We start from the raw sequence: 16,466 nt of genomic DNA, 5'->3' as shown, positions 1-16,466 counted from the left end.
GGAGAATATGTGCCAGACCTGGGTTCAAATACATGTGTATTTAAATATTTATATTTGAAATACTTATTTCCTGCGTATTTGAGTATTTTCAAATCATTTAGCAAAATACACTACTTCTATATGAAGTATTTGAAAGTATTTTCAAATAATGTCCTATATATTGCCTACTATTTGAAACTATTTTCAAATACTTGCACCCAAATACATTATTTCAAATATCCCTAGGACCAAACAGACCTGGCTTCAATTACATGGTATTTAAATATTTGTATTTAAAAATACACGTGTCTGTGTATTTCAGTATTTCAATACATTCCAAGTGTATTTCCAAATACATGCCAATATTCAACCACTTGTATTTTCAAAGAAACAATATCAAAATACTTACTTCGAAATATATTTTAAAGTAAATGAAATACCCTAAATAGTATTTGAAGTCAGGTGTGTGTGTGTGTGTGTGTGTATGCATATGCATATGTGTGTGTGTTTGTGTGTGCATACGCACAACTCTCTGTAGTTGTAGCTACTATAGCAGTAGGCCTATACAAAGTATTATGGGTCACTAGCTGTGTTGCAAACTGCTACAGGTTCTGCATCTGTTGTTTTGCTCAACAAAATATTAACTTGTGGTCATGTTGAGTTGCTACTGGAGATTCCTGCCTATTCCAAAGTTTGTCGCTAAGTGAAATCGTCTGGTGATGCAATTTTACAGGAAATGGTGATATATTTATGTCCTTTGATAAACGACACAAGGTGATAACTGACAGAAATTATGGATCAATACACCTGTTAACACAGCTGGGGGACTCACCATTCACATCACATGACACCTCCCTACTATTTGTAAAACATTTAGGGTCCACAGTATATGGAATAGTGCATTTTAAAGAGAGTGAAACGATTGAATCATTTCAGCAAATAGAGTTTGAACAATAATGTATACTGATCCAATGGATTTCTCTGTCTCTCTCTCTCTCTCTCTCTCTCTCTCTCTCTCTCTCTCTCTCTCTCTCTCTCTCTCTCTCTCTCTCTCTCTCTCTCTCTCTCTCTCTCTCTCTCTCTCTCTCATTGGGGGCTACTTACATTAGCTCAAGGGTTTCATTGATGAGCAGACAGTGAGTGGTAGCTACAGTATAGCCTCAGACAATTTCGCATGTAAGTGCTGGATCAAGTTACATAAAACTACGTCATCCACTGCCTCATATGGTCATTTATGCTATTTCAGGAATATAGTTTAGGGTTGAGAGTGATAATTAGAATGATTTTGGAAATGCTGTCCTCTGTTTAGTTTCTGTTGTTCAACGTTGAACGGCAGTCTCTGCACGCATTGTGCTTGAAAGCAGCAGACCTAATTGGTTTCTCATTGAGATATAACCATTAGTCAGTCCACCACGCGTGGGACTGAGGAAAAGCAGCACTCAGCATTCCCTGTCGCCGTTACTCAACTGTCCTCCCTACAGTGAGCTGAACCGTTTGGACGATTTGATCTCCATATTTCTACCTCCGAATTTTTGGAGTTTTAGTAGTGTATCGCATTGGATCCTATTTCATCTTTTGTTCCCGCCTGGAGAAAGTTTGTTCAGGTTCCAACATGAGTGATTTAGAAGAAGACTTCAAAAATATTATTTTGATAAAAGAGGAGAGAATTAAGGACATGGAGATGCGTCTCGCCGAAAAGGAAGAAGAGATCCACGAATTAAAACGAAAACTGCACAAATGTCAATCCGTTCTGCCCAGCGCGCAGATAATTGGACCTAGAACCAGGCGCGCCCAAGGCATCTCGGCGGAACCTCAAGCTTACCGAACCTTCCAGGAGTTAAACAGTGAAGCATTTCGGAAACATTCCAAGTCTGACAGGTACCACATAGTTTATTATTGCTACTTCACCATAATTGCCTACAGGGCACACACTGGTTGAATCAAAGTTGTTTCCACATAATTTCAATGAAATTAAGTTGAACCAACGTGGAATAGACGTTGAATTGACGTCTGTGTCCAGTGGGTAATGTCTTTCCTGTTCTTTTTCTTTCATTTTCCCGAACACATTTTGTCCATTACACTTAGCCTTACAAATAATTAATTTAACTATTTCTATATTGTGCATATATCCTGGATGAGAGGAGAGGCCAATAAACCAGACAACACAAAATTAAGGATGTGCTCATAAATCGATTAGTAATTTCGTCTGGGAGGGATGCGGCAACTTTTAGACAGAAGGACAGCAGTCTGGTGATTTTAATTGATTGGCTCCATCTTCAAACTCTTAGGGGGCATTTAAGTCCATAACACCAACAGGCTTTTTATGCAAATATGATTTTATGCAAACGTCCAATGTATCGACCTACAGTATTCATGCGTCTTTAACCAAATACAGTATGGCTTCTCCATTAAAACCCGAATCTGTGCGTTGCTTTTCAGATTTCACTTTTCACGTCCCTCAAATGCTTCAGAGCAAATGCAACTGGGTGCTTCTAATAACCCGTTACTGTGGCCCCATTCAGGGCTGCTCAGCTAAAAGCTGTGGTAATTTTAATGCCGACAGTCACCATGGTGATGTAACCTGGAGAGAAGTGAGGGGACAATGTTATGTCTGTTGTGATGAGTAACTTATTCATTAGACATATTCACCTAACTGTTGTGCAACGACGAGTGGCCCCTGTGATTGGTTTACTCATAGAACGTGCTCTCGAAATAAATTGGAACGGTTTAGACACATTGTCCTGTTGTTTAGTTGCTATGACATGTCCTCTCAGCTTGTGTTGTTTGGGCACCATTGATTACCGAATCCTGACATACTGCTAATGAGCACCCAAGGCATCACCTAAAGTTGTAAACAAGCTTTGTGGAACTGAAGTCACTTTTGATCACTGTGCACTGACCCTCACCCACAGGCCTGCATTGAGTGCACTGACTGAGAGTGGTCCCATTCCACTGATATTTATAATCCACTGACTCTTGTGAAAGTGTATTTTTATCGCTGATTGACATTACGAGATCACTGTTGGGTACTTATACACTTCACTACAGTATTGAGTGCCCTGACTCAGAGTATACTTATTATGAGTGTGCATCGGTGCTGATACGACTCTGACTGCTGAGGGGCGAACGGCTCATAATAATGGCTGGAATGGAGTAAATGGACTGGTTTCAAAAACATGGTTTTCATATGTTTGATACCATTCCATTCACTCCATTCCACTCCATTCCAGCCATTATTATGAGCCGTCCTCCCCTTAACAACCTCCACTGGACTCTACAGATAGTACAATTGTATGTGTGCTTACTGTTGGCTCAGAAAGTGCCATGTTTTGGTCTCCTGGAGATACTGATACTGATGCACTAATTTCACTTGAGTGGGAGATGCCTTGTCACAGAGGAGCTTGATTCACAGTTTTAATAAGGTGGATCTATGGCATCGTTCTCTGAATCATTAATGGATGCCCTGGTCTTTTAGTCAGTCAGCACCTTGTGTTCTCCCTCCTCTCTGTCTCTCTTGTCTCGCTCTCTCTGTCTCTCGCTCTGTCGCCCTGTGTCTCTGTCTCTCTCCCCCCTCTGTCTCTCCCCCCTCTGTCTCTCCCCCTCTCTTTCTCTCTTTCTCTCTGTCTCTGTTTCTCTTTCTCTCCCCCTCACTGTCTCTCTGTCTCTGTCTCTCTGTCTCTCTGCCTTTATGTGTCTGTTTCTCGATGTCTCTCTGTCTCTCCCCCTCGCTGTCTCTGTCTCTCTGTCTCTAACCCTGGTTGTCTTTATGTCTGTCTGTCTCTCCCCCTTGCAGTCTCTCGGTCTCTCTCTCTGCTTTTTGGTTCATGGTTTTAAAAGATGTGACGACGTTCAAACATGTTCACAGCAAGCAGTACCAGATAGCCGTCTAGATCCAAAAGGCTCCTTAAAAGCATCTACACCCAAGCCATAAGACTGCTGAACAGTTAATCAAATGTCTACCCAGACTATTTGCATTGACGCCCTTTATTTGTTTTACGCTGCTGCTACTCACTGTTTCTTATCTATGCATAGTCACTTTAACCCTACCTACATGTACATATTATCTCAATTACATCAACTAACCTGTACCCCCCGCACATTGACTCGGTACCGGTACCCCCTGTATATAGCCTCATTATTGTTATTTTATTGTGTTTATTGTTATTTTATTGTGTTTTTATTTTATTTTTAAGTTTAGTTTATTCAATAAATATTTTCTTAACTCTTATTTTTCTTGAAACTGCATTGTTGGTTAATAAGGGCTTGTAAGTAAGCATTTCACAGTAAGGTCTACACCCATGGTATTTGACGCACGTGACAAATAAAATGTGATGATTTGATTTGAGGATCTGAGTCCGACTCATGCTATTCCCTTTAATTACACAGTAACTAAATCAAATCAAAATGTTTTTGGTCACATACACATATTTGTGTATGTGACACACCTACAGTTATACTCAAGTCTCATTGAAAGTGTTAACACTAAACACTTTGAAACTCTCAAAGATCTCAGTGTGCACTGTGAGCCATGTGCACTGTGAGCCATGTGCACTGTGAGCCATGTGCACTGTGAACCATGTGCACTGTGAACCATGTGCACTGTGAGCCATGTGCACTGTTAGCCATGTGCACTGTGAGCCATGTGCACTGTGAGCCATGTGCACTGTGAACCATGTGCACTGTGAACCATGTGCACTGTGAGCCATGTGCACTGTGACCATGTGCACTGTGAGCCATGTGCACTGTGAGCCATGTGCACTGTGAGCCATGTGCACTGTGAGTATTGTGCACTGTGAGCCATGTGCACTGTGAACCATGTGCACTGTGAGCCATGTGCCCTGTGAGCCATGTGCCCTGTGAGCCATGTGCACTGTGAGCCATGTGCACTGTGAGCCATGTGCACTGTGAGCCATGTGCCCCAAGGCTGTTTCTCCACAGACATAACAGAAAGTGACCACTGTCCCAGATATTCTCCTCTAGATATGCAGCTAATAACAATTGCCACAAGATGGGAGCAAAATGCTTCTTGGTGGTTAGGATCTGTTTGTGAACCTGAGGTGGCTGTGTGACCGGATTCTCCGGAGGATTATTCCTGATCGTAAAAAAATCTGGACTTTATGTGCATGTGCTATTTTACGCTGAAAGGTTTGTTCTACAAACGTATTTGTCTGGTGTAACTAGAACATCGACATGTTGTAGCCTACAAACTTCTCTTGTAACTGTAATAAACGACATGATCGACATTTTGTACAGACATCTTTGTCTGTTGCAACTATAATGACATTGCAGTAATACAGTGAACGCAAGCAGGACAGACAGGCAGTCTTAACTAGTGATTTAATGCTATTACATGCCGCTGTCTAGGCATGTCTTGGACGCTGATATCATTGCAAGCATAAGCAGGAGGCAGACAGGCAGTCAAATTACTAGTGCTCTTTTTTCCAACTTTTCAGCCTACAATATGGCAGCATGTGCAGTATATCTATAAAGATATGTATCTATGTATAAAGATGATTTCATAACAAATAGCAGTAGGGTAGACATACAGTCTAAGCAGTAGTGTTTGTTTTTACAGTTTTTCAGGCAGTATCTAGTTACCAGTTACCAGTGGCCTGCCTTGTAATACTAGTGGCCTGCCTGGGGTTACCAGTGGCCTGCCTTGTAATACTAGTGGCCTGCCTGGGGTTACCAGTGGCCTGCCTTGTGTTACCAGCTACCAGTGGCCTGCCTGGGGTTACCAGTGGCCTGCCTGGGGTTACCAGTGGTCTTCCTTGGGTTACCAGTGGCCTGCCTTGTGTTACCAGTGGCCTGCCTGGGGTTACCAGTGGCCTGCCTGGGGTTACCAGTGGCCTGCCTGGGGTTACCAGCTACCAGTGGCCTGCCTGGGTTTACCAGTGGTCTTCCTTGAGTTACCAGTGGCCTGCCTGGGTTTACCAGTGGTCTTCCTTGAGTTACCAGTGGCCTGCCTGGGGTTACCAGTGGTCTTCCTTGAGTTACCAGTGGCCTGCCTGGGGTTACCAGTGGTCTTCATTGTGTTACCAGTGGCCTGCCTTGTGTTACCAGTGGCCTGGCTTGTGTTACCAGTGGCCTGTCTTGTGTTACCAGTGGCCTGTCTTGTGTTACCAGTGGCCTGCCTTGGGTTACCAGTGGCCTGCCTGGGCTACCAGTGGCATGCCTGGGGTTACCAGTGGTCTGCCTGGGGTTACCAGTGGCCTGCCTGGGGTTACCAGTGGCTTGCCTGGGGTTACCAGTGACCTGCCTGGGGTTACCAGTGACCTGCCTGGGGTTACCAGTGGCCTGCCTGGGGTTACCAGTGGCCTGCCTGGGGTTACCAGTGGCCTGCCTGGGCTACCAGTGGCATGCCTGGGGTTACCATTGACCTGCCTGGGGTTACCAGTGGCCTGCCTGGGGTTACCAGTGGCTTGCCTGGGGTTACCAGTGACCTGCCTGGGGTTACCAGTGACCTGCCTGGGGTTACCAGTGGCCTGCCTGGGGTTACCAGTGGCCTGCCTGGGGTTACCAGTGGCCTGCCTGGGGTTACCAGTGGCATGCCTGGGGTTACCAGTGACCTGCCTGGGGTTACCAGTGGCCTGCCTGGGGTTACCAGTGGCTTTCCTGGGGTTACCAGTGGCCTGCCTTGTGTTACCAGTGGCCTGTCTTGTGTTACCAGTGGCCTGCCTTGGGTTACCAGTTACCAGTGGCATACCTTGGGTTACCAGTTACCAGTGGCCTGCCTGGGCTACCAGTGGCATGCCTGGGGTTACCAGTGGCCTGCCTGGGCTTACCAGTGGCCTGCCTGGGGTTACCAGTGGCCTGCCTGGGGTTACCAGTGGCCTGCCTGGGTTTACCAGTGGCCTGCCTGGGGTTACCAGTTGCTTGCCTGGGGTTACCAGTTGCTTGCCTGGGGTTACCAGTGGTCTGCCTGGGGTTACCAGTGGTTACCAGTGGTCTGCCTGGGGTTACCAGTGGCCTGCCTGGGGTTACCAGTGGCCTGCTTGGGGTTACCAGTGGCCTGCTTGGAGTTACCAGTGGCCTGCCTGGGGTTACCAGTGGCCTGCCTGGGGTTACCAGTGGCCTGCCTGGAGTTACCAGTGGCCTGCCTGGGGTTACCAGTGGCCTGCCTGGGGTTACCAGTGGCCTGCCTGGGTTTACCAGTGGCCTGCCTGGGGTTACCAGTTGCTTGCTTGGGGTTACCAGTGCGCTGGTATCTAGAACAGAGGCACTACACTCTGCATCCCTCCTCCTCACTCCGGCTCTCTCAGACACTTTAATGTGCACTGAGGATGATGTCGTAAATCCTCTCACAAGACGCACGCACACACACACACACACACACGCCACACATATGTACACACACTCATTTAATTATCTTAATTGGACAGCTGTGTCTGTCACAGAGGATGTAAAATGAGCCGAGGCTCAAACTGCAATCCACTGAATGCTCTGAAATATGTATCCACACAGACGTTAGAAGTTTGACAACTGTTTATATTGCCTTGTTTCAAGGCTGGATATAAGTGTCAACTGGAGTGCTACCTGCCTGGCTTTGCAATGTACATGGGTTTATTATTTCATGGGATTATGGGCAATGAATATGACATGAGGTGGCCATAGGAGGGAGCTATAGACCCTTATCAGGCCTGGTGTCCTCATTCGGCATCACTTCTATATCAAGTCTGTGGATAAGGTAGGGTTAAGCAATAAGGCCAGAGGGGGTGTGGTATATGGCCAGTTGGCCAATATACCACTGCTAAGGGCTGTTCTTATGCACGACGCAAAGCAGTAAAACTAAATGTTTTGTCATACCTGTGGTATACGGTCTGATATATACCACGGCTGTCAGCCAATCAGCATTCAGGGCGCGAACCACCCAGTTTATAATACCAATTATAAACTGGGTGGGTTGAGGCCTGAATGCTGATTGGCTGAAGGCCATGGTATATCAGACAGTACACCACGGATAGGACAAAACATTTATTTTTACTGCTCTGTAACCAGTTTATAATAGCAATAAGGCACCTCTGGGGTTTGTGGTATATGGCCAATATACCACGGCTAAGGGCTGTATCCAGGCACTCCGCGTTGTGTCATGCATAAGAACAGCCCTTTGCCGTGGTATATTGGCCATATACCACACCCCTTGGGATAATAGCATTGTTCCTTATTCAACTGTTACCCCAGTGTTTTGGGGTCAATGTGGCTTCAAAGGGGTGAATACCATCATCATTGGGATCCTGCCTGATTATAAATTACAAGTGGTTCGCATCATAGAGTTAAATTGAATATAGTGCATATGTCTCTGCAATTTCTGCACATTACTATCACATTACTATTGAAACCATGCGATATTCTGTGCAAAGTGATTGCCTATAAAATAGGATACAGTACGACTGAAGTATGGTGCATATATAATATATAATCTCTGACAGGTAGGGTGCATCTACACGAATATTATAGAGCATAGGTATGTGTATTACCTGATACCTGATTGGCTGATCATAGTATTGAGGAAAGCAACCAATTTGTTACACTCGTGGGGGGATCAATGATTGTGCTTCGGCATCCTGCGAGCGCTGACGCTCACTCTGGATACTGACGTATGTGAGCAATACAATGAAGCGTATTGTTCGTCACATTTGGCCAACCTTTTATTTGAAAGGCTACTCACCTGCGTTTCAAATCAAGCGCATGAGTCGTTCTCCCCCTGAAAGTATTCAATTTGTGTAGTGGCAGTGAACGAGGAGGTTGCCTTCCAAATCTAAGCATCATTCGATTCACTCGCAAAGTTTGCTGCGCTCTGGTGATCCTGATTTCTCTGAAAACTATGGGGACCTTACGCGATCTCCAATACGCATTACAGGAGAAGATTGAGGAGTTGCGACAACGAGACGCACTTATTGACGAACTGGAGCTGGAATTGGATCAAAAGGACGAATTGATTCAAAAGCTTCAGAATGAACTGGATAAATACCGATCCGTAATCAAACCGGCGACGCAACAAGTCCACAAGGCAAGCGCACTACAGGAGCAGCACAGGACCAAGAGACAGGCGATATCAGGAGAGCCCACCGCCTTTGACATTCATGAACTCAGTCATGTCACTCTTCCATTCTACCCCAAGAGCCCACAGTAGGTTTCATATGTCCGTGTTTGTTCATTTTGTCTTACCTGTGTGCTGACTGCTGTCCCTATTAGAGTATGAGTGGTACCAAAAGTGAATCCCATCACAGCAACACTGATGGCTAGTAGTTTAATTGAATGGCAAAATGTTGGCTTTAGTCGTGGCTGTGTTTGCATTTGCAATGAAGTACGTTGTGTGTGTGTGTGTGTGTCTGTTATGGAAACATGATATCATGCAGCAACCATCTTTGCATAATGCATGCTAGTTGTGTAGTGACAGTATGGTGTGTGCACACACCTGGCTGAGTATACATGATAAAACTAGCCTTAACACAAGTCTCTACAGAAACATTTGTTTTAAAACACACACACACACACACACACAACTTACCTCACTGCAATAGCAAACACAGTCAAATCTACAGACACTATGCTACGTAGAGTCAGGAAACCCCCATAATGCACATGCAATGAACACATTAAAGTAAAAGTCAGCCTCTGAAAGCATAGAGCTAACATTTATAATTCACTTGTTGCTCAAGCCCTGATACTGTTCTCAAATGTTGTTTGACTAGCCAAATCAACATCTACCTTCTAAAGACACATATAATCATAAAGGAACATACCGCACATGGACAGATAGCAATTTCCATGTAAGAGATACAATATTTGCATAAAGGGAAAACATTAGGTTGGGAATTTGAGCATAGTAAAAATGAATTTGTATATCTAAATGCCTTAAGAGTACACAACAGAACTTTCTATTCCAGTAGTTTGTTTTGTCAAAGTCCAGACAAAGGAGAAAGACAGAGAAGAACATTTTCTTATGTGGAGTCAGTAAATAATGTAATCCACTGTCAAGATAGACAGTTCGTTAGAGAAAAACAAATAGGTTCTCTCCCTCTTCCAAATATTGTTTGTGTGTGTGTGTGTGTATATCTATCTCACTAATGTTTCATACTTTTCCACAACACTACGAGCACAGGTTGATTCCACAGCAGCATGGCCTGAAAACACATGCCTCCGGTAAATACATGCCTCCGGTAAATACATGCCTCCGGTAAACACATGCCTCCGGTAAACACATGCCTCCGGTAAATACATGCCTCCGGTAAATACATGCCTCCGGTAAACACATGCCTCCGGTAAACACATGCCTCCGGTAAATACATGCCTCCGGTAAATACATGCCTCCGGTAAACACATGCCTCCGGTAAACACATGCCTCCGGTAAACATATGCCTCCGGTAAATACATGCCTCCGGTAAATACATGCCTCCGGTAAACACATGCCTCCGGTAAATACATGCCTCCGGTAAACACATGCCTCCGGTAAACACATGCCTCCGGTAAACACATGCCTCCGGTAAATACATGCCTCCGGTAAACACATGCCTCCGGTAAACATATGCCTCCGGTAAATACATGCCTCCGGTAAACACATGCCTCCGGTAAACACATGCCTCCGGTAAATACATGCCTCCGGTAAACACATGCCTCCGGTAAATACATGCCTCCGGTAAAACCCTATAATCCGTACATGGTACAGACAACGTATTGGTATCATTATACTCCTAATAGTGAAATAAAAAAATTCACATTCATTTATTAAATATACAAATATTATTTACAGTACCAGTCAAATGTTTTAGAACACCTACTCATTACAGGGTTTTTCTTTATTTTTACTATTTTCTACATTGTAGAATAATAGTGAAGACATCAAAACCTATGAAATAATACATGGAATCATGTAGTAACCAAAAAAGTGTTAAACAAATCAAAATATATTTTATATTTGAGATTCTTCAAAGTAGCCACCCTTTGTCTTGATGACAGCTTTGCACATGCTTGGCATTCTCTCAACCAGCTTCATGCGGTAGTCACCTGGAATGCATTTCAATTAACAGGTGTGCCTTAAGTTATTCTGTGGCATTTCTTTCCTTCTTAATGCGTTTGAGCCAATCAGTTGTGTTGTGACAAGGTAGGGTTGGTATACAGAACATAGCCCTATTTGGGAAAATACCAAGTCCATATTATGACAAGAACAGCTCAAATCAGCAAAGAGAAACGACAGTCCATCATTACTTTAAGACATGAAGGTCAGTGAATCTGGAAAATTGTGCAGTTGCAAAAACCATCAAGCTCTATGATGAAACTGGCTCTCATGAGGACTGCCACAGGAATGGAAGACCCAGAGTTACCTCTGCTGCAGAGGATAGGTTCACTAGAGTTACCAGCCTAAGAAATTGCAGCCCAAATAAATTCTTCACAGAGTTCAAGTAACAGACACATCTCAACATCAACTGTTCAGAGGAGACTGTGTGAATCAGGCCTTCATGGTCGAATTGCTGCAAAGAAACCACTACTAAAGGACACCAATAATAAGAAGAGACTTGCTTGGGCCAAGAAACACAAGCAATGGACATTAGACCAGTGGAAATTTGTCCTTTGGTCTGATGAGTCCAAATTTGAGATTTTTGGTTCCAACCGTGTCTTTGTGAGACGCAGAGTAGGTGGACGGATGATAACAGCATGTGTATTTACCACCGTAAAGCATGGAGGAGGAGGTGTTATGGTGGTTTGCTGGTTTGCTGGTGACGCTGTCTGTGATTTATTTAGAATTCAAGGCACACTTAACCAGCATGGCTACCACAGCATTCTGCAGCGATACGCATCCCGTCAGGTTTGGGCCTAGTGGGACTATAATTTGTTTTTCAACAGGACAATGACGCAATACACATGCAGGCTGTGTAAGGGCAATTTTACCAAGAAGGAGAGTGATAGAGTTCTACATCAGATGACCTGGCCTCCACAACCTCCCGACCTCAACTAAATTGAGATGGTTTGGGATGAGTCGGACTGCAGAGTGAAGGAAAAGCAGCCAACAAGTGCTCAGCATATGTGGGAATTCCTTCAAGACTGCTGGAAAAGCATTCCAGGTGAAGCTGGTTGAGAGAATGCCAAGCATGTGCAAAGCTGTCATCAAGGAAAATTTTGGCAATTTGAAGAATCTCAAATATATTTTGATTTCTACAACACTTTTTTGTATTACTACATGATTCCATATCTGTCATTTCATAGTTTTGATGTCTTCACTATTATTCTACAATGTAGAAAATAGTAAAAAATTAAGAAAAACCCTTGAATGATTAGATGTTCTAAAACTTTTGACCGGTAGTGTATCTCAAAGTACCCTTTTTGATTCTCCTTTTTTAAGACATATTGTTTGGAACAATATACTCTTCAAATAAGTACAATTTCCAGAGTGGGCTCTCTGCTAATTTTCAAGAAATTATCAATTTTATACATAGAAATTGACATTATAGGCAATTAACCAATCACAACCCTCCTGTAGGATTGCACATTCAGCAAATACCAGCAGAGAGAGTCCCCTTTGAATCCATTTCCCAATTCACTGTATTGATGCTGCTCATAAAATGCATCATAATATTAAAAGTAGCAGAGCCCCCACTCGGAATATTTGATTTTCTTGAGTATATTGTTTTAAACAATATGTTTAAAATGTAACAAAATAAAAAAAGGTTATTTTGAGAATGTAGACATACTCCATATTTTAGAGCACACTATTAGGAGTATAATGACAGCAAGATGTTGTCTGTAACATATCATGTACGGTTCGCAGACATTGGGTCTTACAAGAGGCATGTATAGGCCTAAAAGGGGCCTAAAATGGCCACTTTCATCATGATTTTCAAAAACAATATTTATGTTTGTATTGATGAATCCTCATGCAGCAGCTACTCTTCCTAAGGTCCAGCAATTAGTGATCCCTTAACGCGCCAATCCCGTCAACGGGATAGATTTGACAACATCCGGTGAAATTGCAGAGCCCCGAATTCAAACTACAGAAATATCAATATTCAACATTCACGAAAATATAAGTGTAATACATCAAAATAAAGCTTAATTTCTTGTTAATCCAGCCGCTGTGTCAGATTTCAAAAAGGCTTTACGGCGAAAGCACACCATGCGATTATCTGAGGACAGCGCCCCGCATACAAACACATGAAAATTATTTTTCAACCAGGCAGGTGCGACACAAATGTCAGAAATAACGATAAAATAAATGCCTTACCTTTGAAGATCGTCTTCTTTTTGCAATCCCAAATGTCTCAGTGACACAATGAATGGTCGTTTTGTTCGATAAATTCCTTCTTTATATCCCCAAAATGTCCATTTATTTGGCGCATTTGATTCAGAAATACACCGGTTCCAACTCGCCCAACATGACTACAAAGTATCTAATAAGTTACCTGTAAACTTGGTCCAAACAACTGTTGACAACTATTGGAAGCCATAGGAACAGCAACCAGGTTCCTAATAAACAGGGTTTCCCATAGAAAACCATTGGAAAATCCTATGACCTCAATTTTTTTTCTCCCCTGGATGGTTTGTCTTCGGGGTTTCGACTGCAAAATCAGTTATGTTATACTCACAGACATTATTTTAATAGTTTTAGAAATTGTAGAGTTTTCTATCCAAATCTACCAATTATATGCATATCCTAGCTTCTGGGCCTGAGTAACAGGCAGTTTACTTTGGGCACGCTTTTCATCCGGACGTCAAAATACTGCCCCCTAGCTTTAAGAAGTTTTAAGGCAGTTATACAATTTTAAAAACATAAAAATACAATCACAACACATTTCACAACACATTAAGTGTGTGCCCTCAGGCCACTACTCTTCTACCACATATCTACAATAAAAAATCCATGTGTACGTGTGTATATAGTGCATATGTTATCATGTGTTTGTATGCATGTGTCTGTGCCTATGTTTGTGTCTCTTCACAGTCCCCGCTGTTCTATAATGTGTATTTTTATCTGTTTTAAATTTTTTTACTGCTTGCATGAGTTACTTGATGTGGAATAGAGTTTCATGTAGTTATGGCTCTACGTCGTACTATGCGCCTCCCATAGTCTGTTCTGGACTTGGGGACAGTGAAGAGACCTCTGGTGGCATGTCTTTTGGGGTATGCATGGGTGTCTGAGCTGTGTGCCAGTTGTTCAGACAGACAGCTCTGTGAATTCAACATGTCAATACCTCTCACAAATACAAGTAGTGATGAAGTCAATCTCTCCTCCACTTTGAGCCAGGAGAGTTTGACATGCTTATTATTAATGTTAGCTCTCTGTGTACATCCAAGGGCCAGCAGTGCTGCCCTGTTCTGAGCCAATTGCAATTTTCCCAAGTCCATTTTTGTGGCACCTGACCACACAACTGAACAGTATTCCAGGTGCGACAAAACTAGGGCCTGTAGGACCTGGCTTGTTGATAGTGTTGTTAAGAAGGCAGAGTAGCACTTTATTATGGACAGACTTCTCCCCATCTTAGCTACTGTTGTAGCAATATGTTTTGACCATGACCGTTTACAATCCAGGATTGTGATACAAATGTAAAAAGCATATCAAACGTGATAATTGCCAGAACAATCTGACACACATTTATTTTTTTTGCCCATTCTGGCGTGGACTCACCCCACAGCAGCAATACTATAATAATTGTTATGAACTACTGCCCAAACAAATACCACATATTTATTTTTATTTACAATGACAGCCTACCCTGGCCAAATCCGGACGACGCTGTGCCAATTGTGCGCCCCCCTATGAGACTCTCAATCACGGCCAGTTGTGATACAGCCTGGAATCAAACCAGGGTCTGTAGTGATGCCTTTAGTACTGAGAAGCAGTGCCTTAGACCGCGGCACCACTCGGGAGCCCCTACATATGTGCACTGATGTGACGTTATTTTCTTTACAAGTCATGCATGCCTTTGAAACTCTATTTCTGAAACTGTGTAGGTTGTAAACAATCCCAACCTTTCTCAGGCTTCTTAGATTGGAAGGTATGGTCAGGGCATTGAGGGAAAGAGTTTGATTCTTGCACCCTCAGTCCAAGGGTCCTATAAAGTCTGTAGGAATGCTGTCTATCCATCCGGCTGTGCTCTAAAGCAGCATACTTTCTCCTTTTAAGGGAACCGCTCTGTGTTTATCTCTGGGCTTTGACAGGGACGCGCTATCTGAAGCGAAGGAAATAAAACGTGACACAAAAAGACACAAAAACAGAACAGGGGCCAAGCTGGAGTCTAGTCGACTGTCAGTTAACATATGACTGTGACACACGATACCATAGTTCTGCAATGTCAATCCATCCAAGTCGATCTCAGTCATTATTCAATAGACTACAACCAAAGCTTCTCACCAGTCTCCACATGGCCATGTGTAGTATTCCCCTGAAAAGCCTGCCAGGACACCCAATTAATGCTGAATATCAAAGGATCTGATTAATTTGGAGCAGCCTGATGAGCAGTGGCATTTCTGTCCATTGTCCTCAAACCCTCTTCAAAGGGAGTGGTTGGCAGGCCACCAAGGGTGTCGGTCTTCTGACACTAGTCACCAGCTGGAGTTCAGTGCCTCCAAAATAACTAATGGCGCCGCTCTCCCCTTTTGTGCTTTTTCTCCGAATATTTTTGAGTCAGATGAGTCATTAGCTAGGTTTCCCTCCAATTGGCAACAGATTTTCATGAGAATACTCGAAAATGTTTGATGTGCTTCCATCAAATGGACATTTTTCAGATAAAAGGCTGTGCGTAATGACGTAGTGCACATATTTATTGGAAAGGAGCATCAATCTCATCACCTTGCACTTTCACCACCCTGTGAAGTTTATCATAACTTATTTAATCTGTAGCCTAATAAACTGCATGCTTCCCCGACAAGTCATAGTGGGAGGACCACAAAACATGTCATTGCGTGATTCCAAGTTTACTTCGATATGGTGATTATTATATCAATATTTCTGAATAAAAGCATTTCCACTGACATTTTTTGCATAATAGATTTTACTGACACAGAAAGATCCCACCTTGTCTAGCGTATCTTGTTTTGTCTACATTTGGAAAGTTTACCAACAGATATTCTGTCTCCATCAGGCCTGTCATGACATTTTTTATCCGACATCTACTTTACCTGCAGAAAAAGGTTGGATGGAAACCTGGTTAGTGTAGCTGAAAGGAATATACTGCAGGGATTTGTTGGGTATATTTGTTTTCTTAAAGTAACTGCCCAGTAAAAATCTCACCTTTTAAAAGTTAATATTCTGTTAACTCATACCCAAGTAATGTTGTTGACTCATCCTATATTAAACCCGTATTTGTGCATAGTTGGAGAAAAAAACACTTGGAGAATAAAACCTACCTCTAACTTGTATCTCGAACAGACCATTTAAAAAATGCTTGCTATTTCCTCATAGAGGATGATGTCATCTTTCTTGGCATTCTCTCAATCAGTTTTATGATGTAGTCACCTGGAATGCATTTCAATTAACAGGTGTGCCTTGTTAA

At 43.0% G+C, this 16,466-nt stretch overlaps 1 protein-coding gene across 4 annotated transcripts in view; it reads left to right on the top strand.

The window, feature by feature from the left end:
- Window positions 1-1,139: 1,139 nt before the first annotated feature.
- The window catches only part of LOC139570097 (cGMP-dependent protein kinase 1-like), a 195,037-nt gene continuing 179,710 nt past the window's right edge, over window positions 1,140-16,466 (top strand). For 2 of the 4 annotated variants that reach the window (XM_071391632.1, XM_071391631.1), the window contains exon 1: window positions 1,140-1,857. In XM_071391632.1, coding sequence (XP_071247733.1) covers window positions 1,592-1,857 — 266 coding nt within the window. In that variant the 5' untranslated portion in view covers window positions 1,140-1,591. Of the gene's footprint in view, window positions 1,858-8,591; window positions 9,109-16,466 lie in introns of those variants that run through there. The other 2 variants (XM_071391629.1, XM_071391630.1) reach the window with 2 other exon arrangements.

This window comes from Salvelinus alpinus, chromosome 3 (genome assembly GCF_045679555.1).
Source record: "Salvelinus alpinus chromosome 3, SLU_Salpinus.1, whole genome shotgun sequence".
NCBI lineage: Eukaryota > Metazoa > Chordata > Actinopteri > Salmoniformes > Salmonidae > Salvelinus > Salvelinus alpinus.
The sequence above is the reverse complement of the archived record's forward strand: the minus strand, read 5'-3'. Positions and strand labels throughout refer to the sequence as shown.